General features: G+C 35.2%; 3 protein-coding genes across 3 annotated transcripts; all 3 read left to right on the top strand.

Annotated features, from left to right (window-relative positions):
* Positions 1 to 377: 377 nt before the first annotated feature.
* On the top strand, positions 378 to 1,172 carry LOC111785093 (protein LYK5-like; the record flags this gene model as incomplete). The annotated part of the gene is made up of 1 exon (XM_023665569.1): positions 378 to 1,172. A coding segment is annotated over one exon (735 nt), but the record flags the coding sequence as incomplete, so codon positions are not given.
* A 162-nt stretch (positions 1,173 to 1,334) lies between these two features.
* Positions 1,335 to 8,032, top strand: LOC111785091 (putative ion channel POLLUX-like 2). Its single transcript, XM_023665568.1, has 21 exons — positions 1,335 to 1,627; positions 1,876 to 1,947; positions 2,411 to 2,486; positions 2,606 to 2,704; positions 2,780 to 2,934; positions 3,031 to 3,135; positions 3,335 to 3,421; positions 4,459 to 4,543; positions 4,631 to 4,778; positions 4,862 to 4,938; positions 5,013 to 5,093; positions 5,202 to 5,396; positions 5,753 to 5,866; positions 6,157 to 6,249; positions 6,334 to 6,460; positions 6,542 to 6,618; positions 6,797 to 6,844; positions 6,925 to 6,994; positions 7,074 to 7,147; positions 7,653 to 7,763; positions 7,838 to 8,032. The coding sequence occupies exons 1-21, from the start codon at positions 1,335 to 1,337 to the stop codon at positions 7,916 to 7,918; spliced, it is 2,268 nt and encodes a 755-aa protein (XP_023521336.1). The 3' UTR covers positions 7,919 to 8,032.
* A 676-nt stretch (positions 8,033 to 8,708) lies between these two features.
* On the top strand, positions 8,709 to 9,981 carry LOC111785086 (rRNA-processing protein efg1-like). Its single transcript, XM_023665561.1, has 3 exons — positions 8,709 to 9,045; positions 9,581 to 9,710; positions 9,800 to 9,981. Exons 1-3 carry the CDS (start codon positions 8,911 to 8,913, stop codon positions 9,979 to 9,981), a joined length of 447 nt encoding a protein of 148 aa, XP_023521329.1. The 5' UTR covers positions 8,709 to 8,910.
* The last annotated feature ends 108 nt before the right edge of the window (positions 9,982 to 10,089 follow it).

Raw genomic sequence — 10,089 nt, 5'->3', positions numbered from 1 at the left:
AATTTTTTTTTTTTTTTTTTTTTGAAAAGGTAAAAGATAGTAACCTAACTTAGGACTAATGACTCGTTGAATGTGAAAAGGAAGAACCATAGGAACGTTTTTCAAACCGATTGTTTCAAAAGTTTTTTTTAAAATAATTTTCAAAAAGCTACTTGGAAAATGAAGACGATGGCTTTCATTAAAATATTGGAAGTCGGTATGGAATGAGACCATGAAAAAGACGAAAATAGCCTTGAGTGCTTTCGTTTTCTCGCTTCCTTTTCTAGTTGACACCGCTTCGATAAATATAAATATATATATATACAAACATTTCCTTTTCTTGAGGTTGAAAGTTCGGTTTATAGACTAATATTATACATGTTTAATTTGATTTTAAGGTGAACCATGGTAATCTAGTGAAGCTCGAAGGTTTTTGCGTTGACCCCGATGATGCAACATGCTACTTAATTTATGAATATGTAGAGAACGGTTCTCTACATTCATGGCTACACGGAAGCCAAAAGCAGAAGTTGAACTGGAGAACGAGATTGAGGATTGCGATTGATGTTGCTAATGGACTACTCTATGTTCACGAGCACACGAGGCCACGAGTTGTCCACAAAGACATTAAAAGTAGCAACATTTTGTTGGATGCAAGCATGAGAGCTAAGATAGCCAACTTTGGACTCGCGAAGTCAGGGTGCAATGCTATAACCATGCACATTGTTGGAACTCAAGGCTATATAGCACCCGAGTACATAGCAGATGGAGTCGTGTCGACAAAGATGGATATCTTTGCGTTTGGAGTTGTTTTGCTCGAGCTCGTCTCTGGTAAGGAGGCCATTGATGAGGAAGGAAGGGTTCTATGGATGCGAGCGAGTGGGTTTTCGGAAGGGAAAGAGAAGGAGAAGTTAGACAGATTGAAGAATTGGATTGATGAAGCTCTTTTCGAGCAATCGTGCCCGATGGAGAGCGTGATGGATGTAATGAATGTGGCTGTTAGTTGCCTGCAAAAGGACCCGACGAAGAGGCCGAGCATGGTCGAGGTGGTTTATGCACTGAGCAAGAGCGACGACGCCGTGTTCGACTTCTCCGATGATACTCTATCAGCACCTATCTTAACAGCTAGGTAGCCAACTAGTTACTCGAGTTTCTAAGAAGCTTCATGTTTATAATTTTCATATCAAGCCCTTGAAATAATTTCATATAAATTATTATTATTATTATTATTATTATTTAACGAATTTGAATAAAAAGAAGTATATGTACATCAACCCGACTATATATCATTAAACAAGTATCTTTAAAATTTAAGGTAAAGAAGAAGAATCCAACTATGATCCGAATGGTTGAGTATGCANCAGGGTACCCAAGCTAAAGTTGCGGTCAAAGTTATATTTGGATGCTGCCTTTTCAGCTTGACACTAACCTCTGTTAAATCTATAGGCAAAACTGTCCAAGAGATATTTCCCTGTCTCGTTCAAAATGTTGGGGAGTTTAGCTTGCCATTTGCAAGTGTATCCAATATCTTGAATAAACCGACACCCCTTCAGTTGGATGTATACTTCCCTGCATTTCATGAAATCAAATTGAGTTTCGCACGACTGATATACCTATTCAATATCCAACTCGAAAGAAATGTTGGCACGTAAGTGAGGTGCATATTTGTTGCCATGGTTCATATTTTATGGAATGATTGCCACTCATCTAAACTGATGCTGTAATAGACTGCAAATGTGATAAAAGAAATAGAGAAACTGCAAGAACCATGTATTTCATGAATGTACTGCACCGCTCTTTCTTTTTTTCATTTTTTTTCCAGAAGAAATTCATGTTCTATTAAGATTGAAATATCATTTGATTTTTTCTTTTGTTTTTTTAATGTTCAATTTAAAGGTTCTTAGTGGTGCTCCTTGTGGCATGCATCTCATTTATTTTGATGGGTGGTTTTCTGTTCTTCAAGCTCAGGTACTCTACTTTTCTTCCTTTTTGACCTAGTACTAAATTTCAGCTTCAAATAGAATTTATACTGTAAATAGTAAGATCCGATCTATAACATATTTAACCCTTCCAATGTAAGTCTTGAAAAAAAAAAAAGAAATATTTTTGTTTTTTTTACCTGTGTTCAAATAGAAGTGGATTGTTCAAAGGGAATCAGAGGATTTTCTTTTATTTTCTAGGGTTAAATATTCTGTTTTGTTATCATTTTTTTACAATTTAATTTTAAAAAATAAATATGTTTTGCTAACAATTTCTTTGTCTTGTTTCTCAGTCTAGTTTTACATTTTAATTTTTCTGTCCGCTTTTATTACTAGAACTTGCAGTCAATTCTTGCAATCAATTGTTAGATTGATTATTTTCTGTTAGTTCATTGTTCCTTCCTACATGCGATGCACATTCTTGTTTGCCAATCTGGGAGTGTGTTGAACAGAGGTAGCACTCAGTCTCTGGAGGACTGCTTATGGGAAGCATGGGCATGTCTATGTTCCTCATCCACTCACTTGAAAGTATGCTACATACATTTTCATTATAAGATCTTTGAACTTCAACTGTTTTCTTAAAATCATTTGAAGTATCTGAGAACTATTCATTTGACTTATAAATATCTCTGTATTTTATCTAACAGCAAAGGACACGAGTTGAACGTGTTATAGGGTTCATTCTTGCAATATGGGGCATATTATTTTACTCCCGTCTACTCAGCACAATGACAGAACAGTTTAGGGTAAGCTTGGTGATAACAAAACATAAGAAAAGATAAATGTTTGCTGAAGCTGATTACTTGCGCTCGTTTGGACAGCATAACATGCAAAAGCTGAGGGAAGGTGCACAAATTCAAGTTCTAGAGTCTGATCACATCATCATTTGTGGTGTCAATAGTCATTTGGCTTTTATACTGAAGCAGCTAAATAAATACCACGAATTTTCTGTCCGCTTAGGTACTGCGTCTGCTAGGTAACTGTTGCTCCTCCTGTCGTAGATTTTGTGCCAATATCATGTATTATGTGTGTTGGAAAGTACAAACAGTTTCTTTTTGGTCTGTGTTTTTAGGAGACAGAGAATTCTTCTCATGTCTGATCTTCCAAGGAAACAAATGGACAAGTTAGCTGATAATCTTGCCAAAGATCTTTACCACATTGATGTTCTTACCAAGAGGTAAGGGTAATGAAGTTGTTTTCTTTCTTAACCATAAATTAGACATAAAATATCTGATCTCTCGTTCAGATCTGTAATTGGAGTTCCCTCATATGAGGATATCCTTTCCCAAAGGAAGTGAAAAGTTACAAGTTTTTTTCTCTATTGGCCTGAATTGTCCTTGGTCTTATCTAATTCCATTGAGTTTGTGGTTCCACAGTTGTAGTCTCAGCTTAACAAAATCATTTGAAAGAGCTGCTGCCAGTATGGCCCGAGCAGTAATTATACTGCCAACAAAAGGAGACCGGTAAGAAAATTGTCAGTTACAAGTATATTCTTTGTTTTTCGCCTACTGTTGTTTCGTTGATTGAGTTTTCTTGCCTTCGTACTATCCTTTTCTTTCTCACCATTTAAAACCTGCCTTTGTTTATCAAAGTAACGATTTCTGTAATAATGTCACTGAATTTTAGTACTAGGCTTCAAAGTTGCTGCAATATGTATGAAATGTTGGTCAGGATTAATAATATTATCAAGCAGGGATGACTATGGTTTTCTTAAATTGTAATCACAAATAGGAAATTGCTTTTGACCATTAAATTGTCGGTCCTATCAAATTTCAAGTCGTAATCCAACTACACGATTGCCTACCTTCATCCTTTCTAGCCCACTCTACTTGTTACCAAACATTCCTAACAAACTCCTTAGCTGATTGCTAACAACACCCTTAATATCCCGATAACATTTTCCTATCATACTACTCTCTCAGAGAAGTCAAAGTTTATACAATGGACCTTGTTTTGAAAGAGATAAAAGACACCTATTTTAGCATTTCCAAAGCGTATGAGAGTAAACTTGTCCTTTTAAGTGGGTAGGTGGATTCATTTCTCGGTGCTTTTAACATTTTAATTTCTTCCTGTATTTCCATGGTTCCTATTTTCTTTTATGTGATAGACAAAGCTGATAACTTCTCTTTGTTCCTTCCACAGTCCTCCATTGGATATTGAGATGGATTATCCTTGGTCTTTTACAATTGTGGTGATAAAGGAAGCAGTCGTTGTTATAACTTTTAAGAAACCCTTATAGAATAGTTATCCTGGATGCGTTTAAAAGAAAGGCTATTTTTGCAACCAATTGAAGATTAATGTGGTCTCGGATATTTTATAGTGACGCTGGGTCCTGCTAAAGAGTGCTTTCGGCACTCATTCAGCTAGCTAAAATGTAGTTGAAACTGAGACATTGACCGCTATAGGATGTAGGATTACTTATTTTCGTTTCAAATAGGAGAAACCAATCTTGGAATGGAAATATGGATTAACTAAAGCATATTGGACACAAATTTATTAGGTATGAAGTTGATACAGATGCATTTCTCTCTGTTCTTGCCCTTCAACCCATTGCAAATATGGAGTCCATCCCAACTATTGTTGAGGTAAGCTACCAATAAATAACAAGTTGTCAGTCTTGTCAAATGACAACTTTGAATGGCTGAATTTGAACCTTTTCTCAATGAATTCAGGTTTCTAGTTCCAATACCTGTGACCTCTTAAAGTCGGTCACAGGACTGAAAGTAGAACCGGTGGAGAATGTTGCCTCTAAATTATTTGTCCAGTGTTCTCGGCAAAAGGAGCTCATCAAAATTTACAGACACTTGTTGAACTATCGAAGTATGCAACACATTTATAGTTCTCCCAATTTCATAGAATGTGGTTTTCAGTTTACTCAAATTTGTAATGCTGTGAAATTGCAGAAAACGTATTTAATCTATTCAGCTCCCCTAATTTTGTTGGTCTAAATTATAAAGAACTTCGCCAAGGATTTCATGAGGTACTTATCCATCAAATAAAATTTTCCTCCTAATTCCCTTTCAGTTTTTTTTAATGGATATTTCTTTTCTACAGGCAGTTGTTTGTGGTATCTATAGAAATGGGAAGATACACTTTCATCCAAATGATGATGAGATTCTGCAGAAAAATGACAAGGTATAAATAATAGATTCATATCTCTTTTTTTTTCTTTCTTTTTTTATAGAAAAGAAACACCTTGGTTTAACAGATTTTCTAAGTGAATTTGTGTATCTTTTGATGTAGGTGCTGTTCATTGCACCTCTCCTTGGAGGACACAAGGGAGGAGGTGGTCATTCAAATGTGACTAAGGAAGGAAGTAATACCATTAAAAAGCTGGAAAGTATTAAAAATAGTAATGTAGGTTTACGTCAATCTCTAGAAATATATAGAAAGGAATTCGAGAATATGATCAAACATCCAACAAAACCCTCTTTCAAGGTAATATTGAAGCTCTAGTTTGATAATAATTTTACTTTTAGTTTTCTATTTTTTAAAATTGTGCTTCTTTCCTTACAATTTCCTTACTGGGTTTTCACCTATCACAATGAAACTTTTATATTCTTAGCCAAATTTCAGAAACAAAAAAAAGTTTTTCAAAACTACTTTTTTTAGTTTTCAAGACTTCGTTTAGATTTTGAAACCATTTTCAGAAAATAGATAACAAAGTTAAGAAAACCTTTATAAGCTAAATTTTCAAAAACCAATAACCATAATTTTCAAACGGGCCCTAAGTGATTTGTTTTTATTTTCAACAAGTCAGTAAGCAAGGTAGCTAATTGTTACATTGCATGCAGCCTTTAGACAAGACTATAGGACCAAAAGAATGCATACTTTTGCTAGGTTGGCGCCCAGATGTTGTAGACATGATCCAAGAATATGACAAGTATCTTGGACCTGGTAGTGTATTGGTAAAGCTCTTCTCTTTATGAATCTTCTTCAAGTTTGCTCGACTTCAAATCTTTTTGCAACACCTTGAGTCCTCTAAATCACTTTTAATGAAACTGGGTGTGTATGAATTAACTTCTTAAGTGATTATGGAGCGCAAAAACATTGTTTAAAAAATATCTAGTGCGTTTGGCAATACAAATTAATCACTTTTGAGATAAACAGTTTTATACATTTGTAATTTTGGTTATATGCAACAATTGGCATACATGCGATTGTTGGACCCTAATTGTCATCTCCCATATATATGCAGGAAATCTTATCAGATGCACCATTTGATGAAAGAAAAAGAGCTTACAAAGCTGTGGACTGTAACAAGTTCAAAAATGTCAGAGTTTCTCACAGGGTACTGACATATTGAATGTAGTTTTTTGAAACATTTTAATACTTTCTCTAAGCTACATTCCATAACTTTGTACCTTTGCTGCAGATAGGAAACCCTATGGACTATGCTACCTTAGAGGAAACCCTACTAAATATTAGAAGTTCTTTCAATAAAAGTGAAGATGTTCCATTGTCCATCGCTGTGATATCCGACAGGGAATGGCTTCTTGGGGGTATGGATATAATACTATCTTATATGCCTTTTTTTTGGCTTGTATAATGATAATGAATTGCATTGACTTCCAACTTTTCAGATCCATCTAGGGCTGACAAACACTCAGTATATACTCTTCTCCTTGCTGAAAGTATCTGTCAGAAACATGGAGTCAAGGTATTTAATTTGTTGTTTATTAGTAATATGATCTATAGCACAATACCTTCACGAATCTTTTACATCAATCCTTTGACATTTATACATTTATGGAAAATTTGATCATATTATATCATAGTGGTTTTTTGCTTATTTCTTTTGGATAAAATAAGGTCTACGATATGACACTTTATTTCAGGTTCAAAATCTTGCTGCAGAGATTGTCGACTCCAAATTGGGAAAACAAGTAAATGCTTCATTTTGCAATTTCTTGTGCAGCTTTTTGATTATATTTAAATATTGATGTAGCTGCGGCAATGTATGCAGGTAACAAGAATAAAACCTTCCCTGACGTACATAGCAGCAGAGGAAATAATGAGTCTTGTCACAGCTCAAGGTCTGTAAATGTTCTGAACCAACCTCTTTTAGATTTTGTGTGCGAAACTGCATCTCAAGTGTATATTTTGGCGTGACAGTGGCAGAGGATAGTGAACTGAATCAAGTATGGAAAGATATTTTAAATGCGGAAGGTGATGAAATTTATGTGAAGGTACATATCTATTTCTTCATCCATATTAGCTTTTGATATGTATTCATGAATGTGAGATCCCACATCGGTTGGAGAGGGGAATGAAACATTCCTTATAAGGGCATGAAAACCTCTTCCTAACAAACTCGTTTTAAACCTTGAGGAAAAGCTTAGAAGGAAAGCACAAAGAGGACAATATCTGCTAGTGGTAGAGTTGGATTGTTACAAATGATATCAGAGCTAGCCACCGAGCTGTGTGCCAGCGAGGATGTTGGGCTCCCAAGAGGAGTGGATTGTGAGATCCCACGTTGATTGGAGAGGGAAACAAAACATTCCTTTTAAGGGTGTAGAAACCTCTCTCCCTAATAGACACGTTTTAAAATATTGAGAAGAAGCTTGGAAGGGAAAGTCCAAAGAGGACAATATTTGCTACCAGTGGGTTTGAGCTGCTACGATTGAACATTAAAATAAAATGACTAGCTTGAAAGTACGATTCTTGCACTAATTGAACCTTTTCTTGACACAGGATATCAGCGGCTACATGAAACAAGGGGAGGATCTCTCATTTGCAGAACTTGCTGAAAGAGCACATCTAAAGCAAGAAGTCGCCATTGGCTATATTAAAAATAATAGACAGGTAATAATACTAGCTGAATCTCGTAGAGAAATTTAGTATACGAAACTGATGCATTATTTTTGTGATTAATGCAGGTAATCAATCCAATTCCTAAGTCTGAACCAATCTCTCTTGCATTAACTGATTCATTAATTGTTATATCCGAGCGCGAATGAGAAAAATGTTATCTTCCATCTCTATCTGTGGTGTTTAGTTCTTATATTATACAATGCAACATTGATTTTGTTCTCCCTCTTATAGAATAGAAAGTCACACACACAAAATTGTCAAAATACTATATAGACTTTTTGTTTTATAGATCAAATCATAGGGTATAATTCGTTGGAAAAACATATTCTTTCGGTTGAATTGTGACATAGAATAAAGTTCTTGTTTTTTAAAAGTATCTTTATCGTGTTATTGACTTTAATATATACTTCCAATAACGTGTTTTCATGAATTAAGAGTTTAGTATTCTTGTACTCGATTTTCCATAATGATCGGATCATTTTTTAGATTAATTTTCTCTTACGTTTGGTATTGTCATTGGTTCTCAACCATATAGATTTTTTAATTGTATTTATTAGCCGACTTAAAATAAAACCAATAGAAGATAAATGGAAGATTAGCCACCCTAATTGTTGAGTCGAGAGTAGAGATCCCTAATGGAGAAAAACTATATTGAATTTACATTTTAAATATGAAGTTTAAAAATTTAAGATTGAATGAAAAAAATATTTATTTGAATTTTTAGATAATGATTTTTGTTTTATTATTTAAAGTTTGATTTTGATATTTGTATTGATAAATGCTAATTATTAATTGATATAATTATTAATTTGAAATTTAAAGTGATATTATTTTTTTTTCCCCTATAAATTTTGGAAATTAAGAAGAATTAGGTTTTGGTAGGAAAAATAAGTAACGTTTGTGAGAAGAAAAGGCGCTGATTAGGGCTTTTGCATAAATTAAAATTAAGAAGGTCGTCTAGAAATCCAAAGGAAAAAAAAGGAAAAGAAGAGTTAGGAAGGAGTGAAAGATATCCGTCTCCACTGTCCACCTCTCCGGTGTTATGAATCCACCGGGGTGGCGTTGAGAGCCTTCACAAAACCCTTGCTTTCCTGTATACGACTCTCTCCCTTCTCTCTCATCTGCGTCTAGGGCAACCATGGCCCACGGTGGCTACGGCAAGCGCAGGGTGAACCCGGCAGCGCGCCGATCGAAGGCTTTAGCTGTTGAGAAGAAGCCCAAGTCCGTCTCCCTCAAGAACCAGATTCGATCCGCTGAGCGCATGCTTCGCAAGGTTTCCTCCTACTCTTTCCTTATTTTCCTCCTTTGTATGCTGTTCTAGGTCGTTTTAGGGCTTCGAGTTTGTTTAACTCGTTTTAGTTCGCTATTTAGGGAGTTTGGAGAAGAGACTAATTTGTTGCATTTGTTGCTCCTTCTCTTTGTTTTTGGCTGCTGTAAGTTTTGTTTGGGAAGTTGAGTTTTGCTGTGCTTTTTCTTCGGAGGTCCCTACGATCAAGTAACACTTGATTCTCAGGACATCCTTTTTGTGTATGGAACTAGATTCCTGGAACTCTATTGAAACGCTTTATTAGGTTAGCGTGCCCTTATTACGAACCTCAAATATGGAGGTGAAGAATGTGCTGCAAGGTTTTGTGAAAATTAGGAGAGCTAAAGTGAGGTTTCCATCACGTTTTCTATGTGGGTGTGGTTTTTCGAGAGGTTGCTTAGTCTTTATCGGATTACGGATTTAATATTGTACCCCGTAGTTTACAGTGTGTGGTTGTTGCCGATTTTTACTCCATGGTCATTGAACGTTTTTTTCCCTTCAGAATTTGCCTGCTGAAGTGAGGGAGGTTCAAGAGAAGAAATTGGAAGGACTTAGAAAACAGCAAGAAATTCATTCTCGTTTGGCTGTTGAGCGCAAAATATTCTTGCGGGATAGGAAGATCAAATTTTTTGGTAATACTTGGTAATAGTTTTTCTGTCAATTGATGGGGTTTGTTTTTCAAGCACGTATCAGTTTTTGATTATTTTTTTCCTTAATCCAGAGAGGAGAAAAATTGAAAGAAGAATTAGACGCCTTGAAAAACTGCAACGTGCTCCATCTGGTCAGTCGCAAGATTCGGATATTGCAGATCAATTGTCTAAGTTGAAGGAGGATCTTGAATATGTCAGGGTAATCTCAAAAAAACCTTTTCCTAAAAATATATGTGCGAGTTTGTATCTTTGAACTTTTTATTTATTTATTTATTATTATTCTTTTTTAACCTATTTTTTTTGTTGAAGATTGGACTTTCGATCTCACTTATGTTTCTCATTCTTAACACCTTTTTATACA

Source organism: Cucurbita pepo, unplaced genomic scaffold (assembly GCF_002806865.2).
Source record: "Cucurbita pepo subsp. pepo cultivar mu-cu-16 unplaced genomic scaffold, ASM280686v2 Cp4.1_scaffold000365, whole genome shotgun sequence".
Classification (NCBI taxonomy): Eukaryota; Viridiplantae; Streptophyta; class Magnoliopsida; order Cucurbitales; family Cucurbitaceae; genus Cucurbita; species Cucurbita pepo.
This window is presented reverse-complemented; position numbering and strand designations above follow the sequence as displayed.

Coding starts and splice junctions, on each gene's coding strand:
- LOC111785086 (XM_023665561.1), top strand. CDS start 8,911: ATGGCCCACGGTGGCTACGGCAAGCGCAGGGTGAACCCGGCAGCGCGC. Junction 9,046..9,580: donor CTGAGCGCATGCTTCGCAAG/GTTTCCTCCTAC, acceptor TTTTCCCTTCAG/AATTTGCCTGCTGAAGTGAG. Junction 9,711..9,799: donor TAGGAAGATCAAATTTTTTG/GTAATACTTGGT, acceptor TCCTTAATCCAG/AGAGGAGAAAAATTGAAAGA.